The sequence below is a fragment of the Daucus carota genome, chromosome 8 (assembly GCF_001625215.2).
Source record: "Daucus carota subsp. sativus chromosome 8, DH1 v3.0, whole genome shotgun sequence".
NCBI classification, from domain to species: Eukaryota; Viridiplantae; Streptophyta; class Magnoliopsida; order Apiales; family Apiaceae; genus Daucus; species Daucus carota.
Window position 1 is genome coordinate 31,419,154 of NC_030388.2, and position 25,717 is coordinate 31,444,870.

At 34.9% G+C, this 25,717-nt stretch overlaps 3 protein-coding genes across 18 annotated transcripts; 1 reads left to right on the forward strand and 2 right to left on the reverse strand.

The window, feature by feature from the left end:
- The first annotated feature begins 923 nt into the window (after positions 1 to 923).
- On the forward strand, positions 924 to 25,295 carry LOC108198981 (uncharacterized). Of its 16 annotated transcripts, none has more exons than XR_010286397.1 (8): positions 924 to 1,184; positions 1,315 to 1,457; positions 7,480 to 7,560; positions 9,865 to 10,131; positions 10,241 to 10,370; positions 21,154 to 21,259; positions 21,427 to 21,544; positions 21,636 to 25,295. XR_010286397.1 is itself a non-coding variant. In XM_064083087.1 (6 exons), exons 3-6 carry the CDS (start codon positions 7,505 to 7,507, stop codon positions 21,462 to 21,464), a joined length of 333 nt encoding a protein of 110 aa, XP_063939157.1. In that variant the 5' UTR covers positions 935 to 1,184; positions 1,315 to 1,457; positions 7,480 to 7,504; the 3' UTR covers positions 21,465 to 25,295. The 16 variants fall into 16 exon arrangements, 2 of the variants coding, with proteins under 2 accessions (XP_063939157.1, XP_063939158.1); XR_010286395.1 differs by having other exon boundaries at positions 925 to 1,184; positions 10,238 to 10,370; XR_001802233.2 differs by lacking the exon at positions 9,865 to 10,131 and adding an exon at positions 18,664 to 18,811 and having other exon boundaries at positions 930 to 1,184; positions 10,238 to 10,370.
- Positions 4,295 to 7,336, reverse strand: LOC108198979 (putative disease resistance RPP13-like protein 3). Its single transcript, XM_064083086.1, has one exon. It carries the CDS (start codon positions 7,058 to 7,060, stop codon positions 4,451 to 4,453), a length of 2,610 nt encoding a protein of 869 aa, XP_063939156.1. The 5' UTR covers positions 7,061 to 7,336; the 3' UTR covers positions 4,295 to 4,450.
- LOC135148337 (putative disease resistance RPP13-like protein 3) lies at positions 13,845 to 17,981 on the reverse strand. Its single transcript, XM_064083089.1, has 2 exons — positions 15,868 to 17,981; positions 13,845 to 14,462 (listed from the first exon to the last, which is right to left on the reverse strand). Exons 1-2 carry the CDS (start codon positions 17,979 to 17,981, stop codon positions 13,961 to 13,963), a joined length of 2,616 nt encoding a protein of 871 aa, XP_063939159.1. The 3' UTR covers positions 13,845 to 13,960.
- Positions 25,296 to 25,717: the final 422 nt, after the last annotated feature.

Genomic DNA, 25,717 nt, shown 5'->3' on the forward strand with positions numbered 1-25,717 from the left:
CATTTGTTTGTAGTATGTATTAATGATTTTCACGGGGTGTATTCGATTGGGATTTTAATTGATTGTTTTCGGTGTATGGATTTTAATGGATTCTATGTGATTTTGATTTTGTGCGGATTTTTGACAAAATGTCGCAGAGTTTATATGATTTAAGCATAATGTTTCAAAATACCATTGATTTTGATTAGATTTCAAAAAACTTAAAATACACCGAAGAATGCCACAAAATCCATCATTTTATGAAATCCAAAAAAATCCATCACCATTTGAATATGATCATATTTTAATGGATTTTAAACAATTCTAATTGAATATCATCAGATTTTAAAGCATAATTTAAAATCCCAATTTAATACCATCAGATTTTGTAGCATAATTTAAAATTTGAATTGAATACCTCACGATTTTAATGGATTTCAAACAATCGCAATCGAATACCCTCGGATTTCATGAATGAGAAAAAATGTTTATAAAATCCAATCCAATATACCCTCTTACACGAGTGTATTGGATTGAGATTTTAAAGCATTTTTTTCATTCATGAAATCTGAGGGTATTCGATTGGGATTGTTTGAAATTCATTAAAATCTTTAGGTATTCAATTGAGATTTTAAATTATGCAACAAAATCTAGTGGTATTCAATTGAGATTTTAAATTATGCTTTAATCCGATGGTATTCAATTGGGATTGTTTAAAATCCATCAAAATCTGATGGTATTCAAGTGCTGATGGATTTTTTTGCATTTTATAAAATGATGGATTTTGTGGCATTGTTCAATGTATTTTAAGTTATTTGAAATCCCACCAAAATCAATGGGATTTTGAAGCATTGTGCTTAAATCCTATCAACTCCGCGACATTTCATCAAGAATCGGTCCAAAATCAAAATCACCTACAATCCATTAAAATTCACAGACTAAAAAGAATCCATTTCCAATCGAATCCATTATTTTAAGTTAAAGATATCGAATGTTGTTTTATTTACGAGAGATGCTTTAATATGGCTAGCAATTTTTAGATACTGATCACAGTCTTCACGGTGGATTTATTTAGATTCAAACAAGTTTTAGTGACATGCAATGAGCAGGGGAAGCACCTGCGAAATTATCCACCTTAAAGAATGCAAATGCTTTCAAGGACATGTGTATAATCAATCATCTCCAGCCGTTTTATCATCAAGCAGGTATATGAGTCTATCTGATTAAACCTAATGTTCAAACTTTACATATGTATACGTAAAACATTTGACGTAAATGGAAAATACATCAAATGCGAAGACTTCTATAATCAAATAAGCGCATTCCTATTTTCAGCAGAATATGATCTCTGGCCTTTCATGTGAAAGTGACGATGATCAAAGGTTCTTGTTTAAACCAGTTCAAAGAAATTTGCAGCTCGTTGGGTGATGCGGCGCAAGTGTTCGATGAATTGCCTGTGTGAAGATTATTTTGAATTGGTGAGTTTACTTAACAATATTTTGTTTTCTTTCTTATCTTTTAACCATTGGGTCTTTTCAACTGCTTGGCATGTATTCGCTTTATTGTGTTTTTGAAGTGTTTGATTTTGTGCTGCTTAACTAGTGATGAATATTTGATGCTTGAAGTTTCTTTGAAAAATAGTTTGGAGAACATGTGTGAGATCATGCAGAGTGCTCAAGAACTGTCATATGACGGGTCTTGTGTAACAAACAGCCTTAAGCCTCGGCATATTTGATCAAGTTACAAGCAAGTGGCTTAGAGCAAGCCCAATGCAATTCCCTATTTTCAACCCTTAAAATATTATATATTAATGGTTACTTAAAATATTGGGGATCAAAAAGCTATTTTGCTCCAACGATGTTCTCTATTTGATTCCCTATATTTTAAATCTGTAGAGAGAAAGATTGCACTAATAAATAACGGAAAAATAAGAGGAGATATGAGCTGGTGATGACATGGAGCATATAGGGGTTGCTTTTTCATCCCTCAAATAAGGTGTTGAACTTTCTCTCACCTAAAATTAATAGGGGATAGGGAGTTGCGTTGGAGGAGCTCTTTTTGTTCTAAATCCTCAAATCTTGTCCATGTAGATCAAATATAGGTAAGGAATTGGTGCATTGGAGTTGCTCTTATAACTGAATTCTGATCTTTCTCTCCTTGTGTAAATATAGCTGAGAGCTCAATTAAGGATTGTGCAGCTAGCATTGGAGTGAGTGAGTACTCGAGCTAGTTAAACAACTTAGCCTACATCTCCAAGTCGCTGAAATTAAATAGCTTATCTTGCACAGTCAAGTTGCTATAATTCTACGTAGAAATTGCACTAAGTTCGGGCTACCTTAAAAATATTCTTTAAGTTATTGATTTAGGAATTTGGGTTAGGATGGCTGAGTTATGGAACCTAATGTTTTGAGATCACCGAGTATGGAGCTTGGTTTACTCGATATTGTGCCCTTTCATGGGTTGTTGAAGATGAAAGGTCACTCCATTGAAGTGACCGAGTACTCATGCTTATTTTTGTGCTCTGTAAGCAAGAGTCCTTTAATGGAAAGCGTAACCAGGATATGTGTCTATCACAATCCTCTAATGGTTGCCAAGCAAAAGCAGGACTTTAAAGAAGTTGAAACCTATGTTACCCAAACTCGGCTAAAAGTGTCCTACATGGATATGTGTCTGAGTATCAGAATCGGCAATAATTAGAAAATTTTACATGTTTATGACTTAAATATGTGTCAGAGTGTCCATTGCCATGTCCGAGTGTCGAGTATCCGACACAAGTACCCAAGACAAAATGAAGAGTACGGGTTACATTTGTTGAAACAGTCTTATAATGACAAGCAAAGTCAGGATCCCTCTAATGGTAAACAAAGTCAGGGTCCTTTAATGGCAAGCCAAGTTAGGACGTGAGATATGTATGGTGAACCTGTATGGTGCCTGGAAAATTGTGCCTCGATTCTCTGTTTGAAATTCTCGCCAAATTCTGTTGAGGTAGGCCATGAGCCTTGAAATGCCTTTTGAAAGCAGATGTTACTATTGGTGAAAAGGAATGATGAGATTGATGGAGATTTAAATGGGAACCATAAGTAGGTTTTCTTCCAATTCTTTAATAGGCTTATCTTATTTGTCAAGTTGCTTTCATTTTCTTCTATAAATCTGACAGCTTAACTTGCAGTCAGACAAGTTGTTGTGATTCTTGATCTCTGATATCTCTTCCAATCTATTTCTTCAAATTCTTCTCCATTTCTAATCTCTCCTTCTCGCTTCTTCATCTACCTTTACGACTGATCATCTTCTTTATTTGGTCTGCAACTACTAGCACTTTTTCACTGGCGTCTAAACATCAATCCGTTATCTTCAAGATAAGAGCTCCACACAGGTCTCACTCGTTAGTTTGAGGGGAAGTTTTAAGGGGTAAGATAAAAGGATAATATGTCTTCCTATCCGGAACATTTGTTTAGAATTTAGTATTGTTTGTAACCTTTTATATATACTGGATATGTACTAACTGTAGGAACACGGGTAAAAAGAAATGTAGTCAATTAATTTCTCTTCTTTCTTGTTCATGTATTACTCTTTTAAGTTTACAATTATGGTTCTCACCATCACCAACTTATAAAATCATCAGAAGATTATATTGTTCCTTGAACAGAACTAACCCAAGCTGCAACAAAAATAACAGCTTACCTGAAAACACCAAAAATTTACTCAAACTCATATAAACTCTTTAGGCATGACATGTAAAAGGAGCCCAAATCACAATTTTTATGTCATATGTCAGTTTAAATAGCATGTATAAAGATTTAGAAGCCTTCGGTGAGTGGCAGCAGAACCTGAGCTTAAAATGTTACAAGTTTTAGGCAATAAAACAAGCTCAAAGTCTCACAACAGCAAACAAACTAACAGGAGCTTGTAAATATTACTCTTTCCCACTCATTTTGTCCAACTTAGAAATCCACCTTTAATTCACTCACATTAAATTAGCTGATAATTATTAAAAAATTATATTACTTTTCAAATATATAAATTTAATTTATATTCAATTTACCATATTTAATAAATATGATAATTTTGCATCATGTCAAGTAGACTATGAGGGCTTCAAACTAACAATCAAAATAACAAACAAACAATCAATATTCGTAATAATCATTTTTATATTATTCGTAAGATCAGATATATGAAATCAAGCAATCATTTAAAAGAAAATAAAGATATCACTTTGAATACTGAAACGTCCAAAATTTCAATATTAAATGTCTGATCAGCAAATATAATTATACCATAAAATGAAATTGAAGAAAATAATGAAATCTAGATAGAAAAGAAATTAGTGTAATGTATAAATAAAAGACAAGCCTAAGCTTCAATCGGCATAAAATGAATTTGAATTACTTCAAATTAAACAAAAGCAAAATAAAAATTTAGGGCTGCTTCGAAGACTTCTGAATGAAGAGAGAGCCCTATCCCAGTTGTTTCAGATTCGGGCTTTGGCCCAAGTCAAGAAACGTTCTAGTTGGACAGGAATTTTCTTCAGCTCTTCACACTCAACTGCTTGAAAACTTTTGAGGCAAGGTAGTGCTCCTTCCTCGACTTGCAATTCTTTCAGATTAGGTAAATTTTCTAGTCTTAAAATTTGAAGACTCGGAAATGCATTTTTACTGCAAACCATTTTATTTCCCTCGTACACTCCTATATCCAACTGAAGAGCCGTAAGATTCGGTAAATTTCCCAAGCTGGGCATTGGATCTTCCGTTAAGCCACTACCGTATAGGGTTAAATCTGTGACTGAATCTGGCAGAAAACGTAATTCTGATGGATCTTCTATAACACCCCATAACTCGATGCTCTTGAGACGATTCATAGACGAAAGTGATTTCATTGTTGGAATAACAGCATCAGTACTCAACCAAAGTCTGAATGTTTGGAGATTTGTTAAATTAGCTATGGATTCCAGCGAGTAACCTCCTCCTCCTCCTTTATCTTTTTTTACGACTAGATTATTTTGTATAGATAATGTACGGAGGTTAGTGAAATTGGCAGTATCAATCTTGACCCATTCCTCCAACTCTATACCATATAAAGAATGGAGCTTTGTTTGGTGACTACCTATATTCAACCTCCCGCTAATTTTAATGAATATATTATACATATGCCTCAACTCAGGCAGCTCCCATATCTCTCTGGGAACTGTGTAAGATCTACCGAGCACACCCCATAAAGATTGTAACTTTTTCAGCTTGCCAATACTTGCTGGCATTACTGCTGTTTTATTGTAACAACCATTTAAGCCTAAGAACTTTAAGAGAACCAAGTCCCCTATTTCTTCTGGTATCCTCTCTGATTCTACACTTGACATATCTAGCACTTTGAGATTTTTAAATCTGGTGTATGTCAACTTCATTTGTTTTAATTCTGCTTTAACATTATAACCTTCCAGCAGTAAGGAATGCAAATATAAAGCATCAAATGTACGCTGCTCAAGTAATTTAAAGTACTCACCAAATCCATTATAAATAGCATGACGTCGTTGTCCTTCCAACAAATGGATGAGATTTGGTTGGTCTTTACTTGAATCAAAAATAACCAACAACTTCTGCTCCTTCGCCTTTTTTATGGCAAGTTCACGCACAAGATCATGGACCCGGCATGTGCCAACTTTCCCATTCAATTGCAAACACTCAATCTGAATCAAGTTACGATTAATTAGCTCGTTCAGACAATCCTCGGCCAAATCCTCCATAAGGACTCCATCTTCTTCATCTTCTGATATGAATTCCTCTGCAATCCATAAATGCTTCAAACGTTCGACGCGAATAATATTGTCTTCTGGGAATCGTGCAAGGTAGAGAAAACAATCTTTCATTTGGGGAGACAAGTCTTTATAACTCAAGCTTAGTATCTCTACAATATCCACCGAGTCATCCCTCAAGTTTCGCCAGATATGCTGCGTCACCTTTGACCAATAGTCATAGCTCTTGTCGTGAAATAAAAGGCCGCCCAGTATCACAATTGCAAGTGGTAAACCTCCACATCTACCAACCATCTCCCTTCCCAAGTTCTCCAGATTCTGGGTGGGTTCCGCTGTCTTGCAGAACAATTCCCAGCTTTCCTCTTCCCTCAAAAAACGAAGTTGATAGGCTAAAGCATTCTTATCCACAGTCTCTGCGACTTTCTTGTTCCTTGTAGTTATCATGATCCGACTACCGTTGTCCAGGTTTGGAAATGCGATCTTGATCTGGTTCCAAGCTTTTATATCCCATATATCATCAATAAGTACCAAATAGCAACCGTCATTCTGGAGTAACTGTGGTAGGTATTGCAGCAAGTCACGCTCATCCATGTTTGAGATATATTGTTCGTGCTGAGGTCCCTTGAAAGACTTTATTATCCTCTTAAGGACATCTTTGATAGTATATTCGTTGGAGACACAAACTTTAGCACGGGTGCCAAAATGTCTCAACTTGTTAGAGTTGTACAACTTGAGGGCAAGTGAAGTCTTGCCCGATCCCCCCATTCCGTGAATGGAAATAATTTTAAGGGGCGGATCCTCGTTATTAAGTTCTGTCATCAACTTGTCAATATCCTCCTCGAAGCCAACCACATCCACCTTGTTATCAATGGCGCTTGCTCTTATCAAGGTTCTCTCTTTTTGTTTCACATCTGGACCGGCTAAAATATTGTCGATGCCATACTCGAGGCGCCTCTCCTTGATCACACCGATCTTTTTCTTGAGTGACTCGATATTGTTGCCAATGTCATAAAGCTGAGCTTCTTTCTTGCAGATGCAAATACAGTTGAGAAATCTATCCATATGACCTTGACCTTGTTCCAGACTGGCTTGTCCATCCTGAAACCTCTTCAAGATATCCACAGCTTCATCGGCAACCTCTCTGACAGTGCTTATCCATAGACGGATTTCATCTTCTTCTTGCCTTGATTCTGCACGTCTTACAGAAGCCTGGAGGAGGCCTAATTCATCTTTGAGCCATCTTATATCATCTCTAACTTCTATTCGTAGGTTAACTTGGTGCACAAGAAAATCACCAAGGTTTTCGATTGCAAAAGATACTAAAGCATCAACCATACTTTTGTATGAAGTAGAAAAGAAAGGAAGGCGAAAGGTTTGTGATTTTCGTGTGAGGCTCCATGTATACTCTATATATAAAACACGCCTGATACCATATTGACGGCTCAGATGGATTTAAAAAATTGTCAATGCTTTGGTAAAGAGTCTCATCCAGGATAAGCTAATACTACCAAACATGTTTATAAAAAAAATTAAAAATGGCCAGAGCACCTGTAATTCAAATGCTTTGGTTACTCCAACATTACTCGAAATGAATATTTCTTGGACCATTTTATCATGAAAATTACCAACAATTAAAGTACTCCGTGATTCGCTACCCTGCGAATCTGGGATGCATCATGCATTATTGTTAGTTTTGTCTTTTACTTATTAAATAATAGAATTGAATATAAATTTATAATTATATTTTCTTTCAGATGGGGCTGGCAGGGAGTTTCTTAGATGCATGTGGAAGCGAAAGAGACGACTTTGGGCGATGTTCTTGTTAGAGCATTCCGGTTGGCTTCCCTATATGTTTCCCTATTCTCATAATTTAGGAAATTTCTTAACTTTTTATCAAAACTGAAACTCATGAAAATAATTTTGGGAAATTATTAAATTTAGTAAGAATATAAGGATAGGGATGAGGTGCTTAATAAGAATGCTCTTGGACCTAGCGGAGGAATAACGTGGCCCAGCTCGTCATCGTATTATCTTACTTACGTTGACCCTTTCACGGCTTATGTATGGTGTTTAAAAATTCACATTAAAGGATTTAATTGTTTGTTTTAATTAACTTGTAGAATATAGACAATAAAAAAAGGGAGATTTACAGAATATATAATTTGAACTTTTTTCTATGAACGCAAGAGAAAAGATGATCAATCTCATAAAAAGTCAAATTGAACATAATCAATAATTATAAAAATTAATTGAAGATTTTTTCACTGACAAATTGAAAAACTTTGGACAATGCGCAAACCTACAAATTAATTGGTATCGTTGGAAGGTCATATAGGCAGAAAATATTAAAGACGGTTAACGAGAAGTGAAACCTCACATCGTCTTGATACTTGGATTAACAAATTTATTATATAAAATGGAGATCTCATCTTCATTTATAGTGTGTTCGGTCAGAGACAATAAAATGTAATAAAATGAATTAATAAAATTATTTGAAATTAATAGAGATAAAAGGGAAATTTCAAAAGGAAAAAAATGAATACAAAATTATTACTATGATATTTGAAGAAAAATGAATATAGGAAAAAATGTAGCATTGAATCTCAATTTGAAGATGTGATCTAGCACACATGATGAATGGAATAATGGAATAGAAGAGAAAATGAATTGTCTTAACAATTTCGTAACATAATGCATTTCTCGTTGCCTCTGAAATCATTGATCGCAGCTAAACAAAAGATTAATGGGTAAATCATTCAATTTATAGCTCAGAGAGTACTCATGGATCTTAACCAATATGAAAGTTTTTATACAGTAGTATACTAATATTAATTATTATTAAATAGATAATAAAATTAAATATAATTCAATAATTATATGGAAAATGCTAGGGACCCCAAAAAATTGTCCCAAATTTTTTTCCCAAATGAGGTGTCTAATCCTGATTGGTTGCATTTACTCTCAAAATAATGAGGCCCCCTTGTAGATTCATTCATCACCCAATCATAACTCTCCACTTGTTTGCCACATCATTTGGTAACAGTTTTTGGGAAAATTTTTTGGGATACCTAGCATTGCTCTAATTATATTTTACTTTCACATGGAGTCATCAATGCACCACACGGAGTCATCAATGCACCACATGGATCATCGTATAATTTGGCCGCAAAAGTCTGGGGAGTCTGATCACCATTCACCATCATTCAACGACTCTCGGAAAGTCAAATAGTACGAAAATTCATGAGAAAACGATCCCATTGCCTTGATGACAACATTGGAATATTACTTAACCTGCACGAGGAACGCTTAATTAAGAAAACAAGAAATAAATAAGGACAACAGAAATATGGAAAATGTTTCCTGCACAAGATTATATATATTTTTCATAATATGTTAAATTTTGATTGGAATGAGTCCCTCGTGTACTCACCGGTAACATAAATTAAAACGTCTCATCTCAATTGTCATGTTGCCTTGTTCGGGGAAAATTGACAATCATGCCACAAACCCTACGAGACATGGACGAATAGTCTCCAACCTCAGAATTAGGAGTGAGCAAAACACCGAATAAATCCGAAATCGAAACCGCTAAAAATCGAACCGTATAAAACCGAACCGAAACCGAATCCTATAACTTATAAATTGAAACCGAAACCGATTGTTCGATTTCGGTTATAGCTAGGAATCGATCTGAGAAAAACCGAACCGATCCGATTTTTAAAATAAATATTATATATTATTTATATATTTAAAATAAATTCATGGATTCCAAATAATCTAAATTATGGTGGTCTAGCTATTACAATAGACATAAACATTAATATGTAAAGCTGGTTCTGCTTGAACGAAAAACTAAAAAACTGCCTGGTTCATGGTCCTGTAATTCATCAAGGTTGTGAATTCATTCACTGCTGAATAAACTATGCTATCAGGCAGAGATTTTGTTTCCTTCTAGAGACAATTCTACAAATGTTGATGATAGAATCCGATTTTGTTGCTGAACAAGTTAAAGCCACAACAGTGGAAAATTTTAGTTCTGCTATAAAGAAATTTTATAACACTTAATGTTACTGACATTGTAATATTATATCCGATGATTCTTTCAACAATAGTTAAGAACTTATCTTCTGTCGTCCCAGGTCATGGGTTCGATTCTGCCTCACTCTGAGAATATCTTAGAACAAAAAGCAAGACTATACGCCATATTAGTCAAAAAAGAAGGTTCCAGACAACAAATATAAGACACACACGGTGTACCTCATGTGCCTCCTGTAGAGCTAGGACCGCATGGCTCTGAAAATGCAAATCAATATGCAACAACAAACCAAAATTGCATATTACAATAAAATTCAATACGATAAGTGAAGATGCAATTTTAGTTCTTCGTTATCTTCTTAATGAAGCAGGTATATGAGTGTATTTGATTATGTATATGTAAAACATTTCACGTAAGTAGAAGATAAATCAAATGCAAAGACTTGTATAATCAAATAAGCGCATTCCTATTTTCAGCAGAATATCATCTCTGGCCATTCATTTGAAAGTGAGGATTATAGAAGGTTTTTGTTTAAACCACTTCAAAGAAATTTGCAGCTTGTGGCGAAGGTGTTCGATGAGTTGCCTGTATGAAGATTTTTTTCAATTGGTGAGTTTACTTGACAATATTTTGTTTTCTTGGATCGCTACTAAGAACTTTTTATGCTTTTAACCATTGGGTTTTTTAAAGTGCTTGGCATGTCTTCACTTATTGTGTTTTTGAAGTGTTTGATTTAGTGCTAGTTAAGACTAGTGGTATATGGAAATCGATCTTGGAACCTAGAAATTGCACCAAGGTTGGGCTACCTTAAAAATTCTCTCTTAAGTGATTGATATAGGAATTTGGGCCAGGATGGCTGAGTTATGGAACCTAATGCTTTGAGATCATCGAGTATGGAGCTTTGTTTACTCGATATTGTGTCATTTCACGGGTTGTTGAAGCTGAGAGGTCACTCCATTGAATTGACCGAGTACTCGTGCTTATTTTTTAGCTCTGTAAGCAATAGTCCTCTAGTGGCAAGCATAACTAGGACATGTGTCTATCACAATCCTTTAATGGACAGTTTTCTAGTGACAAGCAAAGTCAGGATCCCTCTAATGGTAAACAAAGTCAGGGTCCTTTAATGGCAAGCTAAGTCAGGACATGAGTTTAAACCTTTATGGTGCCTGGAAAATTCTGCGTCGATTCTCGGGTTAAAAATCTCGCCAAATTCTGTTGAGGTAGGCCATGAGCCTTGAAATGCCTTTCGAAAGCAGATGTTAACGAATTAAGAAATCGATGGAGATTTAAAAGGGAACCATAACTAGGTTTTCTTCCAGTTTTTTTTATAGGCTTATCTTGCTTTGTCAAGTTGCTATCATTTTCTTCTATAAATCTGACATCTTAACTTGCATTCAGACAAGTTGTTGTGATTCTTGATCTCTGATATCTCTTCCAATCTATTTCTTCAAATTCTTCTCCATTTATAATCTTTCCTTCTCGCTTCTTCTACCTTTACGACTGATCATCTATGGCCTGCAACTGCTATCACTTTTATATTGGCGTCTAAACATCAGTCCATTATCTTCAAGATAAGAGCTCCACAAAGTTCCCACTCTTTAGTTTGAGGGTAGTTTTAGGGGGAGTGTTAAGGGATAAGATAAAAGGGTACTATGTCTTTTTATCCAGAACATTTGTTTTTACTAGAATTTAGTATTGTTTGTAACCTTCTATATATTCTTTTTATGTACTAACTGTAGGAAGACAACTAAAAAGAAATGTAGTCAATTACTTTATTTTCTTTCTTGTTCATGCATTACTTTTGAAGTTTACATTTATGGGTCTCACCAACACTAACTTATAAAATCATCAGAAGAATATATTGTTCCTTGAACAGAACTAACCAAAGCTGCAACAAAAATAACAGCTTGCAATTCTATTTGTTCACCTCATAGAGTTATACAGTGGTCATTTATTACGAAACATTTCAATTCGTCTAACAACCATGATCCCTTGTAATGAAGCTAAACAATCTGTTAAACTTACAATCAAATCTTACAGGAAACCTTCTGCAACGGACAAACATCATTATAAGATTCTTAATAAATTTATCTTCAATCATCTTAGTAACAGGCTTTAACTCCCTACAACACTCTGCAGAAAGTCACAAACCATGTTTCCTTGGGCCTTTAACATGGCAGTTAAAAAGAATTTGTCCCTAAAGGCTCTAATGTAAGGTTAAAAATACTAATCCTGTTAGGCAGTCTACTTCATTCAGGATTTTAAGTTCAAATCTTAACATTTATGCAGTCAATCTTAAGCAGAAGCAAATTTAAGATAGAACAGTATGTAAAAATATTACTAGGCATCTGCAGAATTTACTCGCAATATTTTCCCTGATATACTATTACATAACTAGCACGAAAGAACTTTAGCTAAACCAGAAAAGTGGCATTTTCATTTTGTTATCCTCTAATAGTGGCCCTGTTTAATGTGGAGGAAACTTCACATACAATGTTAAAGCTAGTTTCAGTAAAGTAATCTAAGGACCGCAGCAAGATTATAATGCAACTGAATCCGCAAGGCTGAAAGTTCTATGTTTACATCAATATTATGCAGAAAAATAACTGACTGTAAGCTTTTGTTCATAATATCTATCCTAGATGGTTAGTTTCAAGCCTTCCGTAATTCATAATATCACTCACCTTAAAACACCAATAATTTATTCAGACTCATACGAACTCTTTAGGTGTGGCTGGTGAAACGAGCCCAAATAACAATTTTTATGTCATATGTCATTTTATAAGCCTTTGGTGAGTGGCCGCAGAACCTAAGCTTAAAACGATACAACTGTTGGACAAGAAAACAAGATCAAAATCTCAACACAACAAACAAACCAACAATTAGGAGCTCTTAAATATTACTCCCTCCCACTAGTTTCGTCTAACTTAAAGATCCCTGTTTTTTAGGTCGACTTACAGATTTTACTTGCTAGCTTTAGTCCCCGGCTAAATTTCAAATTTCAATTTTTTTTCCAGACCTTGTATTTAGGCTTCAGAAAGCGCCATGCATCCGGTTTCTGCAACGCTTAGTTGGTTTAGTATTATCCTGCCTTCGTCCATAACTTCCATGACTCTTTTTTACCCCAACAAACTCTTGTGAGAAGGTGCATGTCTCGTGATAAAGTTTTCAAAATGTAAGGTTTCTGTCAGAATATATTTCAGAATATGTTTGAATAATTGGATGTTGAAGTTTCAAAATGGGGCTTCAGGGTCAATTTTCTTCAATTTGTATACTCTTTGTTCCCCTCTTCAGGTAGTTCTACTCAATTGTCGAGTTTGATCACCCACAGAATAATAAAATCTTCTGATATATAGTCCGTTGCAATGTTGAATCTATTTCGGAAACTTGAAATTAAAGATAGTTTGGGTAAAGTAATCTAAGGATTGCAGAAAATTATAATGCAGATGAATCCGCAAGGCAGTTCCAGGTTTACATCAATACTATTGCATAGGACTAACCGATTTTAAGCTTTTATTTAATATCAATCTCAAGATGGTTAGTTTCAAGCCTCCCATAATTCATAATATCACCAAATCACAACTTTTTTGTCATTTGTAAGTTTAGCGTGCATAAAAATATAGAAGCCTTCAGTGAGTGGCAGTAGAACCTACCTGAGCTAATGTTACAAGTAAATTGGCAAGAAAACAAGCTCAAACTATCAACACAACAAACTAACATATAGGAGCCCCTCCCACTCTTTTTGTCTAAACTTAGAAATTCACATTTTATTCAATTACAATAAATTGATTGATAATTATCAAAAGATTATATTATTCTTGAATATATTAACATAGTTTATATTCAATTTATGAAACATGATAGTTTTGGAACATGTCCAGGAGAAAAAATGAGGGCTTCAAAGAAATAATGAAAATAACAAACAACCAATATTAGTAAATAATTAAAATTTCATATTATAGTAATATCATATACATACAATCAAGCAATGTTTAAGTAGAAATAAAGATACTGTATCATTTTGAGTACCGTTCAAAATTCAAATACTAAATGTCTGATCACTAAATATTCCATATAATGAAATTGAAGAAAATAATGAAATCTTGATAGGAAAAAAGTAAGTGCATCTTATATAGTACAAGTCTAAACTTTAATCGACACAAATGGAATTGAAATACTTCAAATTAAATAGAAACAAATTACCAATATCGAAGCCAGACATTTAAAATAAGAGACGAACCATCCATCTCACTTTTTCCGGATTCGGTCAAGAAACGTTCTAGTTGGACAGGAATCTTCTTCAGCTCTTTACAGTCAACTGCTTGAAAACTTTTGAGGCAAGGGAATGCTCCGTCCTCAACTTGCAATTCTTCCAGATGCTTCACTCTTCTCAGTCTTAAAATTTGAAGAATCCGAAACGCATTTTGACTGCATACCATTTTATTTCCAAGGTACACTCTTCCATCCAACTCAAGAGCCGTAAGATTCGGTAAATTTCCCAGGCTAGGCATTGGATCTTCCTTTAAGTGACTATAACATAGGGTTAAATCCATGACTGAATCTGGCAGAAAACGTAATTCTTTTATAGGACCCACTAAGTAGACGCTCTTGAGAAGATTCAAAGACGAAAGTGATTCCAGTGAGTAACTTTCTTCATTAATATTTAGCATATGTAATGTACGGAGGTTAGTGAAATTGACAGTATCAATCTTGATCCATTCCCTCAATTGGATACCTATCAAAGAATGGAGTTCTGTTTGGTGGTTACCTATATTCAACCTCCCGCTAATTTGGGAGATACAAGAATTTGGGAAATTTAAAAACATGACAATTCGGGTGTGGGGATACGGCAAATATTAAAATATTTTATATACTCAAAATCATCCAAATACAATTACATTAAATCAACTACCGTCGAGTAACATCACTGCTTTCTTATATTGAATCATCGTATCTACAACTGCAAGTGTTTATAGTTTATACACCGGTCTAATAGAATTCGTGTGGGGTACGTGCATATGTAAATGAAAATGAGGGTACATGTATAAAAAATGTGCTGCAGAATAGGTGTTCAAGTATCTTTATTCACTTGCTAAAAGCACCAAGTGAAATACAAACTTGAATAAACAAAAACATAAGTATTAAGCTGGAATGTAATACAAACTGCACAACACAACAAGCAAAAGTGAAATATTTACAATATATGCCAATCCCGCACCCTCATATCCGAGAGTTCGTCGATGCATCACCACGTGACCTTTACGCACCCGTGGACCCCGTACTTAGTGAGTACGGGATACATTTTTTTTCCAAATATATTAACATAATTTAGATTCAATTTATCAAATATGATAATTTTGGAACATGTACAGAAGAAAATGAAGGCTAACAAACAACCAATATTAGTAAATAATAAAAAAATTATATTAATAGTAATATCATATACATATAATCAAGCAATATTTAAACAGAAAAGAAAGATATCACTGTGAATGCCATCAAAAATTTAAAAACTAAATGTATGATCACCAAATATTCCATATAATAAAATTGAAGAAAATGATGAAATCTAGAAAGGAAAGAAATAAGTGTATTTTATATATAAAAGACAAGTCTAAATTTTAATTGACATAAAATGAAATTTAAATATTTCAAATAAAGAACAAGTTACCAATATCGATATAAGACCTCTAAAATAAGAGAGAAACCATCCATCCCACTTTTTTCTGATTTGGTCAAGAGACGTTCTAGTTGGACAGGAATCCTCTCCAGCTGCTTACACCCAAATGCTTGAAAACTTCTGAGACAAGCGAATGCTCCGTCCTTGACTTGCAATTCTTCCAGATCGTTGAAGCGTCTTAGTCTTAAAATTTGAAGACTCGGAAACGCATTTTTACTACAAACCATTTTATTTCCAATGTAATAATTTACATCCAACTCAAGAGCCGTAAGATACGGTAAATTTCCCAAGCTAGGCATTGGATCATTCCTTAATTTACCACAGTATATGGTTAAATCTATGACTGAATCTGGCAGAAAACGTAATTCTGATGAATCTTCCATAGCACCCACTAAGTACACACTCTTGAGAAGATTCAAAGACGATAGTGATTTCAACGAGTAATCTCCATCAATATTTAGAATATGTAATGTACGGAGGTTACTGAAATTGGATGTATCAATCTTTACCCATTCCCTCATTTGTATTCCTATCAAAGAATGGAGTTCTGTTTGGTGGCTACCTATATTCAACCTCCCGCTAATTTCAATGAATAAATAGTACAAATGCCTCAACTCAGGCAGCTCCCACATCTCTCTGGGAACTGTGTAATAACTGCCATCGCTCCCACCCCATAAAGATTGTAACTTTTTCAGCTTGCCTATACTTGCTGGCATTGCTAATGTTCCACGGTGAGAACCCATTAAGCCTAAGAACTTCAAGAGAACCAAGTCACCTATTTCTTCTGGTATCCACTCTGCTTGTACACTTGACATATCTAGCACTTTGAGATTTTTAAATCTCGTGTACATCAATTTCATTTCTTTTAATTCCGCTTTCACATTATAACCTAGCATCAGTAGCGAATGCAAATATAAAGCATCAAATCTACGCTGCTCAAGTAATTTCAAGTACTCACCAATTCCATCGAAGATAGCATGACGCCGTTGTCCTTTCAATAAATGGATGAGATTTGGTTGGTGTTTACTTGAATCAAAAATAACCAACAACTTCTGCTCCTTTGCTGTTTTTATGGCAAGTTCACGCACAAGATCATGGACCCGGCATCTGCCAACTTTCCCATTCACTAGCAACGACTGAATCTGAATCAAGTTGCGATTAATTAGCTCGTTCAGACAATCCTCGGCCAAATCTTCCATGAGTACTCCATCTCCTTCTTTATCTTCTGATATGAATTCCTCTGCAATCCATAAATGCTTCAAACGTTCGACTTCAATAACAGCGTCTTCTGGGAATCTTGCAAGGTAGAGAAAACAATCTTTCAGGTGGGGAGACAAGTCTTTATAACTCAAGCTAAGTATTTCTACAATATCCACGGAGTCATCCCTCAAGTTTCGCCAGATATGCTGCTTCACCTTTGACCAATAGTCGTAGCTTTTGTTGTGAAATAAAAGTCCGCCCAGTATCACAATTGCAAGTGGTAAACCTCCACATTTACCAACCATCTCCCTTCCCAAGTTCTCCAAATTCTGGGTTGGTTCTGCTGTCTTGCAGAACAATTCCCAGCTTTCCTCTTCCCTCAAAAAACGAAGTTGATAGGCTAAACCATTCTTATCCACAGTCTCTGCGACTTTCTTGTTTCTCGTGGTAATGATGATCCTACTACCGTTGTCCTGGTTTGGAAATGAGGTCTTGATCTGGTTCCAAGCGTTTATATCCCATATATCATCAATAAGTGCCAGATAGCACCCTTGCTCTTTCAGTAATTCTGACAAGTAGTGCAGCAACCGATGCTCATCCATGTTTGATATAAGTTGGTCTTCCTCAGGTCCCTTGAAAGACATTATTATCCTCTTAAGGACATCTTTGATGTTATAATCGTTGGAGACACAAACTTTAGCACGGGTGCCAAAATTTTTCAACTCGTGAGAGTTGTACAACTTGGTGGCAAGTGAAGTCTTGCCTAATCCCCCCATTCCGTGAATGGAAATAATTTTAAGAGCCGGATCCTGGCTATTAAGTTCTTCCATCAACTTGTCAATATCCTCCTTAAAACCAACGACATCCACATGTTTATCAATGGCGCTTGTTCTTATTAAGGTTCTCTCTTTCTGCTTCATGTCTGGACCGGCTAGAATATTGTCGATGCCATACTCAAGTCGCCTCTCCTTGATCACACCGATCCTTGTCTTGAGTGACTCGATATTGTTGCCAATGTCATAAAGCTGAGCTTCTTTCTTGCAGATGCAAATACAGTTGAGAAATCTATCCATATGACCTTGTTCCAGACTGGCTTGTCCATCCTGAAACCTCTTCAGGATATCCACAGCTTCATTGGCAACTTCTCTGACAGTGTTTAGCCATAGACCGATGAGTTTCTCTTCTTGCCTTGATTCTGCTCTTTCGACAGAAGCCTGGAGGAAGCCCAATTCATCTTTGAGCCATCTTATATCATCTCTAACTCCTATGCGTATGTTAACCTGGCGAACAAGAAAATCACCAAGGTTTTCAATTGCGAAAGATAGCACAGCATCTGCCATACTTCTCGAAGTCAGAAAGGAAGGAAGGCTGGGAAATATTGGCAAAAGAGTTTGGTAGGAGATCAGTGAGAGAGTAAGGGAGTAAGAGTACTTCAAAGTGGATCAGTGGAACATATTATTTATCATAATTTAAGTTTGTATTAAAATATTGATTTTGAGGGATGTTCGATTAGTGTGAACGAAACGTGGAGATTCACGTGTAGATGTCGGGAGCTTTTTAAGATGCACATGAGACGAATAAGTTTTTTAATACTCCGCATGGAATCATAAGTTCACTAAAAATCCTGTGTACATATTATAAAGACTTTGGCTTTGAAAACTGATGCAACTTTTTCTGCTTATATTCTTCTTGCCATGTGGTATGTGGTTGTTGTGTTTGTTTTATAGCAACTGCAAGTTGAGCTGAATAAAGAATGAATAAAGAATGGAGTTTTGTTCGGTGGCTATCAATATTCAAACCCCCCGCAAATTTTAATGAATATATAACTCACACAGCTCGAATATCTCCCTGGGAACGGTGTAGAACTGTAGATCTACCCAGCCCGTCCCATAAAGCTATAAAGATTGTACTATTCAATGTTATTTGGGGCTGTTCGACTTGGTTTACAACAAGTTACTTACTAACAATTAGAAGTAAAAAGTTGTTTATAAGCGAAAAATAAATTTTAATTTATCTGTGTAGATTTAGTTCAAATAATCTCCACTGCCTCAGGCATCTGTAAATCCAAGGTGCTGTGCAATACAACGCAGTATTTCAAATATGAACTCCTCTACCTCCGCTGCATGTTCCTGACAAAGGGCTGAACTGATGAACTGTCCTACAAAACACGGTATATTTCAAATATGGACTCAAAAATATTTCTTCTTAGTGGTTCACAGTACTACACGTAATGATAATGATAGTGAAGTCGAGATGCAGAGGATATGGATATAATATCATTTAAGACACAAGAAAGTTTGCTGATCACAACATTGCATCAAATTTTAATTTGACAGAGTATTGAAATCGATCATGCAGTTCTACAATGCATTTATGCCACTCCCTCCGTCGCAGCTATTTGTATACAAATGGTTGGGACACGGAGACCAAGAAATTGTGTAATAAATGAGTAAAGTTGGATGAAAAGTGGGTATAGTGGTGGGATCCATATATATTTAATAATAAATTTGAGATGGTGGAAGAAAGTAGTGGGTGTAATAGTGTTTATATTATTATAAAATGGAAATAGTGGAACAAAGTAGCTGATGTAATGATATTTTATATTGGTGGGACGTCCCAAAAAGGAGGGAGTATTGAGTATTGTGGCCCCAATGGCTGACAGTATAAAATTTCAGAGCCGGAAAAAATATACGCCTCCTCTGTTAATAGACCAAAATTAGGCAAGATACAAGAACAGAAGTGCTTTAGTTTCTGCTCTTCACCCTATATTATACATATTATCTTACTTGGACAATAGGAATTTCTGTGGTGAAAAGTCCATGACAATGCAATAATATCTACCAGTCTACCACAACTCAAAACTGCAGAAGCTTGAACAAAGTAATATGCCTATTCATCAGTTCTGTGTTTGGTTCTAAATTAAAGGCAATGCCTATAGTTAATTTTGAATTACCATTATTGGACTTGGATGTCTAAGTAGGAGAAACTCAAACTCCATGAGGGATTTCTTATGATTTAAGCTCAAGTTCACAGATTTAACTTGGGTCCCTTGAAAGACATTGTTTATCCTCTCAAGGACATCTTTGATGGTATGTAAATTAAAATGAGGTATATGTACATCAAATGAGGATATAAGTACAAGAAATGTGCTGCGAAATCGGTATTAAAGTATTTTTATTCAGTGCTAAAAGCCCCATGTAATATACAAACTTGAATAAACAGTATTAAGCATGAATATAATACAAACTGCAGAACATAATAAGCAAAAGTGAAATATTTACAATATATGCCATTCCCGACCCTCATATCCGAGAGTTCGTCGACATGCCACGTGGCATATCCAGTACGCGCACCCCTCACATCACATTTAGTGCGTACGGGATATGTAATTCCTTCTGGAGAAGAATCCCTCCTTTCTAGGTCGACGAAAACTCAAGTTAAAGATTTTACTTGCTAGCTTTAGTTCCCAGCTCAATTTCAAATTCTGAAAATATTGTCCAAAACATTGTATTAGGCTTCAGAAAGCGCCATGCCCATGCCTCTGATTACTGCAAAGCTTAGTTGGTTTAGTATTTCTGTCAGAGTATATTTAAGTTTGTATAAAAATATTGATTTGAGCACATTGAGATGCACATTGAGATGTTGGGAGTTTTTTAAGATGCACATGAGAAGAATAGGTTTTTTAATAGTCATATGGAATCATGATTCACTAAATTGTCCTCTGTACATTTTATAAAGACTTTGGCCTTGAAAACTGATGCAGCTTTTTCTACTTATTTTCTTCTTCCCATGTGGTTGTGTTTCTTTTGTAGCAACTTCAAGTTGAGCTGAGTTAACTAATTATACCAAAATATACTGTAACAAATAATGTATGGAGCTTAATAAAATTGACAGTATCAATCTTGACCCATTCCTATCTATACTGAATAAAGAATGGAGTTTTGTTCGGTGACTACCAATATCTTCAAACCCCGCTAATTTTAATGAATATATAACTTAGGCAGCTCCCATGTCTTCCTGGGAAGTGGGAACTGTGTAGATCTACCGAGCCCGCCCCAATCCCCATAAATCTATAAAGATTGTACTATTCAATGTTATTTGGGGGACGTTCGACTTGGTTTAAAAAAAGTTACTACTTGTGAGCAAAAAGTTATTATAAGTGAAAAATAAATTTTGATTTATTTATTTGGGTAATCTTATGATAATTTATAACTAATAGGTATAGAAATTAGTATTAGAATAGTAAAACTAGCTTAGAAGGTACGGGCACCGTTGTGTATACTAATATGTGTTTGAATAAAAGGTTATAGGCTGATGTGTGTTTGAATAAAAGGATATATGTAGATTGCTGTGTAGTTTTCTTCTCCAAGAACTTATGAATCAAAGCTGTGTTTTATATTTCATGCTGTCTCTATGGAATCACAAATTTGTCATTCTATGATGAGAGAATCCTAATTATGAAGATATACTTCAAATGACGTCCACTGCCTCAGTCATTTGTATATGATGCAGGCTGCAACAGGACTGCCTTTCGAAAATCCAAGGTGCTGTGCTATAGAACTCTTGCCTTTAGAAGCAATGAAGAGGGTTGTCGAGCAAAACCAGAAATTTCAAGTTTGTGAGTTAACAGTTATTGAGAAACACAAATAATTATTCATAATTGTTCCCTTTCTGTGACGAATTTCAGCCACTTTTTTGCTAATTTTAAAAATCAGCCACATTTTTACAAGTCAGTTTATAATATAGTGAAACTTCTGAAATTTACTCTTATTTGAAATGATGCAGGGACCACCGCAACCCCAGTAAGCAGCGATAACATATAATATTTGAGCTGCAACCGTTAAAAGCATTTGGCAAGAACTTAATCCGACTAATGTTAATATGCTTTAGACAATGAGTAATGGTACGTATCTCAAATTTTGTTTCCAGTTTTTTTTTTCCAAATGACGTGGCAGACAGATGACTAATTTTAATTGCGTGGTTTATGTACATAGATACGGGGGTCTCATTATCATTAGTGTGAGCGAAACCAATCACATTGCCAATAAGATTTGAGAACACTTTCTGGTATCTAGTATTTCCTATCAAACATCGCTAAAGACGAGAATTGTACCAGTATTCATTATCATTTGTTCTTGAGTCTTACAAAGCTTAAGTTATCAGTTATGGTTGAACCTCGCGAAGGAGGATCATCGTATAGTTTGGCCGCAAAAGTCTGGGGAGTCTGATCACCACCATGCAACGATGCTTGGTAAGTCAAATAGTACAAAAACTATGAGAAAACGATCTCATAACTCATTACCTTGATGACAACATTTGGAATACTTCTTTCCCTGCACGAGGAACGGTTGGGGCCATTTGAAAACTTCTGAATGCTGCTGAACTGATTGAAAACTGAATCGCTCAGTCGCTAAGCTCGTTTGATAAATTACTATATTATCTGATTGATTCTTAAAACTTACTGAAACATTCTGTGTTTTAATTTTTATTTTTTTTGAATCATTCAGATTATAATATTTACGGAAACTTGACTACTGCAATACATATTTTGCAAGTGTTGAATAATTAATATATTGTTTCCTATTGTTTGAAATCATTAACCATGAAATTAATTTGATATTTGTTGATCTCCTGTATACAATTATATTATTTAATTATTCCTTAAAGAATACAATTATTTTTTCCAAAATTAGTATCCTTTTTGAAGGCTTAATGACCTTTTAGCTCTCGAAATATGGGTGAAAGTTCCGATGCGGCCTCAATGTTTAAAGCCGTTCGATTCGACCCTTAAAGTTTCACTATTGTATCTTTTAGCCTTTTCTTTTCTTTCAAATAACGGTATATAACGGGGATAAACTTGACAATTCATATTCAGGATAAAGTCTGGGTGTATTCTTTTAAGCCCTAAAATATACATCTCGTTCCTTTTAACCCCTGAAGAATACATTAAAATACATTAGATGTTACTTTTAACCCTCGATGTTTAATGCCTTTTTAACCCTCGCGTGTGAAATATCAACTTTGTCCACCCCGTTATATACCGGTATACGCCACAAGGGCTAAAAGGTATAATCTAAAAACTTGAAGGGTCGAATCAAACGACTTTAAACTTTGAGACTGCATCGAAACTTCCACCCATACTTCGAGGGCTAAAAGGTCACTAAACCTTTTTTGAATTATATAATGTTCTCTTATATTTTCGTGACTATATTTTCATTGATTAAAATATTGAATAAATCTTATAATTATTTGATTACTGTGTTTAATAGGTATCATAACTTATAATTAAATATATTTTTCGAAGAGAAAATTGTAAAATTAAAATTCAGGTCATTCTGAAAAATTGCGTATCAAATAATTTTATTCATCTATATCATTCTGATATCTTAATTGGGTTTGTCTAGTGTGCTTATGGGCACGTGTTAAGCACCAAATTTTATAAGTTTGATGGTTTTTTATTGGTATGGTTGGTGAATTTGTAGGGGGGTCCACCATTATAAAAAGTAGGAGCCAATAAAAATCCACCAAACTTATAGAATTTGGTGTTTAGTGTGTGGTTATGAGCACACTCACTAGAAAAATCGATATTAATTAATCAGATAAATAACATTTAGACTTGTCAAATGACCGGTCAAGAATACAAGAAATAAATAAGGACAGCAAGAAATAAATAAGGACAGCGGAAAAACAGATGTATCAACAAATCTCTGCGTTATGATAGTACTGAATGGCCTTCTGGGCGAAAAAAGTCAAATTAGCAATCTCTTATTGAGTTAAAATTAAATACTTCCTCGTCTCACCCATTTTTTTATATTTTTTTTTGGGGTGTTCCATCCAATTATTTATATTTTAAAACTTATCAAAAATAGTCAATGGATCCCATCAATTCTCCATTTTTTTCTTTTTCACACTACTTTTATTCCACTATCTTCTTTTTATAGATTAAAAGTCAATGGATCCCACCACTTTACCCATTTTTCTTCCTCTTTTTCACTATTTTATATATATTTCTTAACCTGCATACCCAACCCATTCGATAAGAAATGGTGGGACTATTGAATGCCCTGTGGATTTCTCGCACGAGAGATGCTGAAGTAACAGAATGAAATTAATGGTCTTAATAGAAATAAGAATAAGCAATGCCATGATACTGGTACCTAAACAATTTTTAGCCAATATCATCATATCAAGGACCTCTGTATCTGATTATGTATATGTACATCATTTGACGTAATTAGAAAATATTTCAAATGCAAAGACTTGTAAAATCAAATAAGCGCATTCCTATTTTCAGCAGAATATCATCTCTGCCCATTCATTTCAAAGTGACGATTACCAAAGGTTCTTGTTTAAACCAGGTCAAAGAAATTTGCAGCTTGTTGGGTGATGCGGCGAAGGTGTTCGATGAAATGCCTGTATGAAGATTTTTTCCAATTGGTGAGATTACTTGACAATATTTTATTTTCTTGGATCGCTACTAAGAACTTTTTATGCTTGTGACCATTGGGTCTTTTAAAGTGCTTGGCATGTCTTCACTTTATTGTGTTTTGAAGAGTTTGATCTAGCGCTGGTTAAGACTAGTGGTATATGAAAATTGATCTTGGAACCTAGAAATTGCACCTAGTTTGGGCTACCTTAAAAATACTCTTTTAAGTGATTGATTTAGGAATTTGGGTCCGGAATCCGGATGGCTGAGTTATGGAATGGAGCTTTGTTTACTCGATATTGTGCCATTTCACGGGTTGTTGAAGCTGAGAGGTCACTCCATTGAAGTGACCGAGTACTGATGCTTATTTTTAGCTCTGTAAGCAATACTCTAGTGGCAAGCGTAATTTGGACATGTGTCTATCACAAATTTCTAATGGTTGGCAAGCCAAATCATGACTTTAAAGAAGTTGAAATAGTTTTCTAGTGACAAGCAAAGTCAGGATCCCTCTAATGGTAAACAAAGTCATGGTCCTTTAATGGCAAGCTAAGTCAGGATGTGAGTTTAAATATGTATGGTGAACCTGTATGGTGCCTGGAAAATTGTGCGTCGATTCTCCGGTTAAAAAATCTCGCCAAATTCTGTTGAGGCGATGAGCCTTGAAATGCCTTTTGAAAGCAGATGTTACTACTGGTGAAAAGGAATTAAGAAATCGATGAAGATTTAAAAGGGAACCATAAGTAGGTTTTCTTCCAATTTTTTGATAGGCTTATCTTGCTTTGTCAAGTTGCTATCATTTTCTTCTATAAATCTGACAGCTTAACTTGCCTTCAGACAAGTTGTTGTGATTCTTGATCTCTCATAACTCTTCCAATCTATTTCTTCAGTTTTTTCTCCATTTCTAATCTTTCCTTCTCGCTTCTTCTACCTTTACGACTGATCATCTTCTTTATATGGCCTGCAACTACTATCACTTTTATATTGGCGTCTAAACATCAATCCATTATCTTCAAGATAAGAGCTCCACAAAGTTCCCACTCTTTAGTTTGAAGGTAGTTTGAGGGGGAGTGTTAAGGGACAAGATTAAAGGGTACTATGTCTTTCTATCTGGAACATTTGTTTTTACTAGAATTTAGTATTGTAACCTTCTATATATTCTTTTTATGTAGTAACTGTAGAAAGACAAGTAAAAAGAAATTTAGTCAATTAATTTATCTTCTTTCTTGTTCATGCATTGCTTTTAAAGTTTACAATTATGGGTCTCACCATCACCAACTTATAAAATCATCAGAAGAATATATTGTTCCTTGAACAGAACTAACCAAAGCTGCAACAAAAATAACAACTTGCAATTCTATTTTTTCACCTCATAGAGTTATACAGTGGTCATTTATTACGAAACATTTCAATTCGTCTAACAACCATGATCTCTTGTAATGAAGCTAAACAATCTGTTAAACTTACAATCAAATCTTACAGGAAACCTTCTGCAACGGACAAACATCTACTGTACATTATAAGATTATTAATAAATTTATCTTCCATCATCTTAGTAAAAGGCTTTTACGCCCTACAACACTCTGCAGAAAGTCACAAACCATGTTTCCTTGGGTCTTTAACGTGACAGTTAAAAAGAATTTGTCCCTAAAG

What these genes read in the sequence shown, in the direction of transcription:
- LOC108198979 (XM_064083086.1), bottom strand. Translation starts at nt 7,060, where the DNA reads ATGGTTGATGCTTTAGTATCTTTTGCAATCGAAAACCTTGGTGATTTT.
- LOC108198981 (XM_064083087.1), top strand. Translation starts at nt 7,505, where the DNA reads ATGCATGTGGAAGCGAAAGAGACGACTTTGGGCGATGTTCTTGTTAGA. An exon ending in ATGAAGATTTTTTTCAATTG is followed by an intron (nt 10,371 to 21,153) that starts GTGAGTTTACTT and finishes TATATGATGCAG; the next exon opens with GCTGCAACAGGACTGCCTTT. An exon ending in AAACCAGAAATTTCAAGTTT is followed by an intron (nt 21,260 to 21,426) that starts GTGAGTTAACAG and finishes GAAATGATGCAG; the next exon opens with GGACCACCGCAACCCCAGTA.
- LOC135148337 (XM_064083089.1), bottom strand. Translation starts at nt 17,981, where the DNA reads ATGGCAGATGCTGTGCTATCTTTCGCAATTGAAAACCTTGGTGATTTT. An exon ending in GATTACTCGTTGAAATCACT is followed by an intron (nt 14,463 to 15,867) that starts ATCGTCTTTGAA and finishes CAAGATTGATAC; the next exon opens with TGTCAATTTCACTAACCTCC.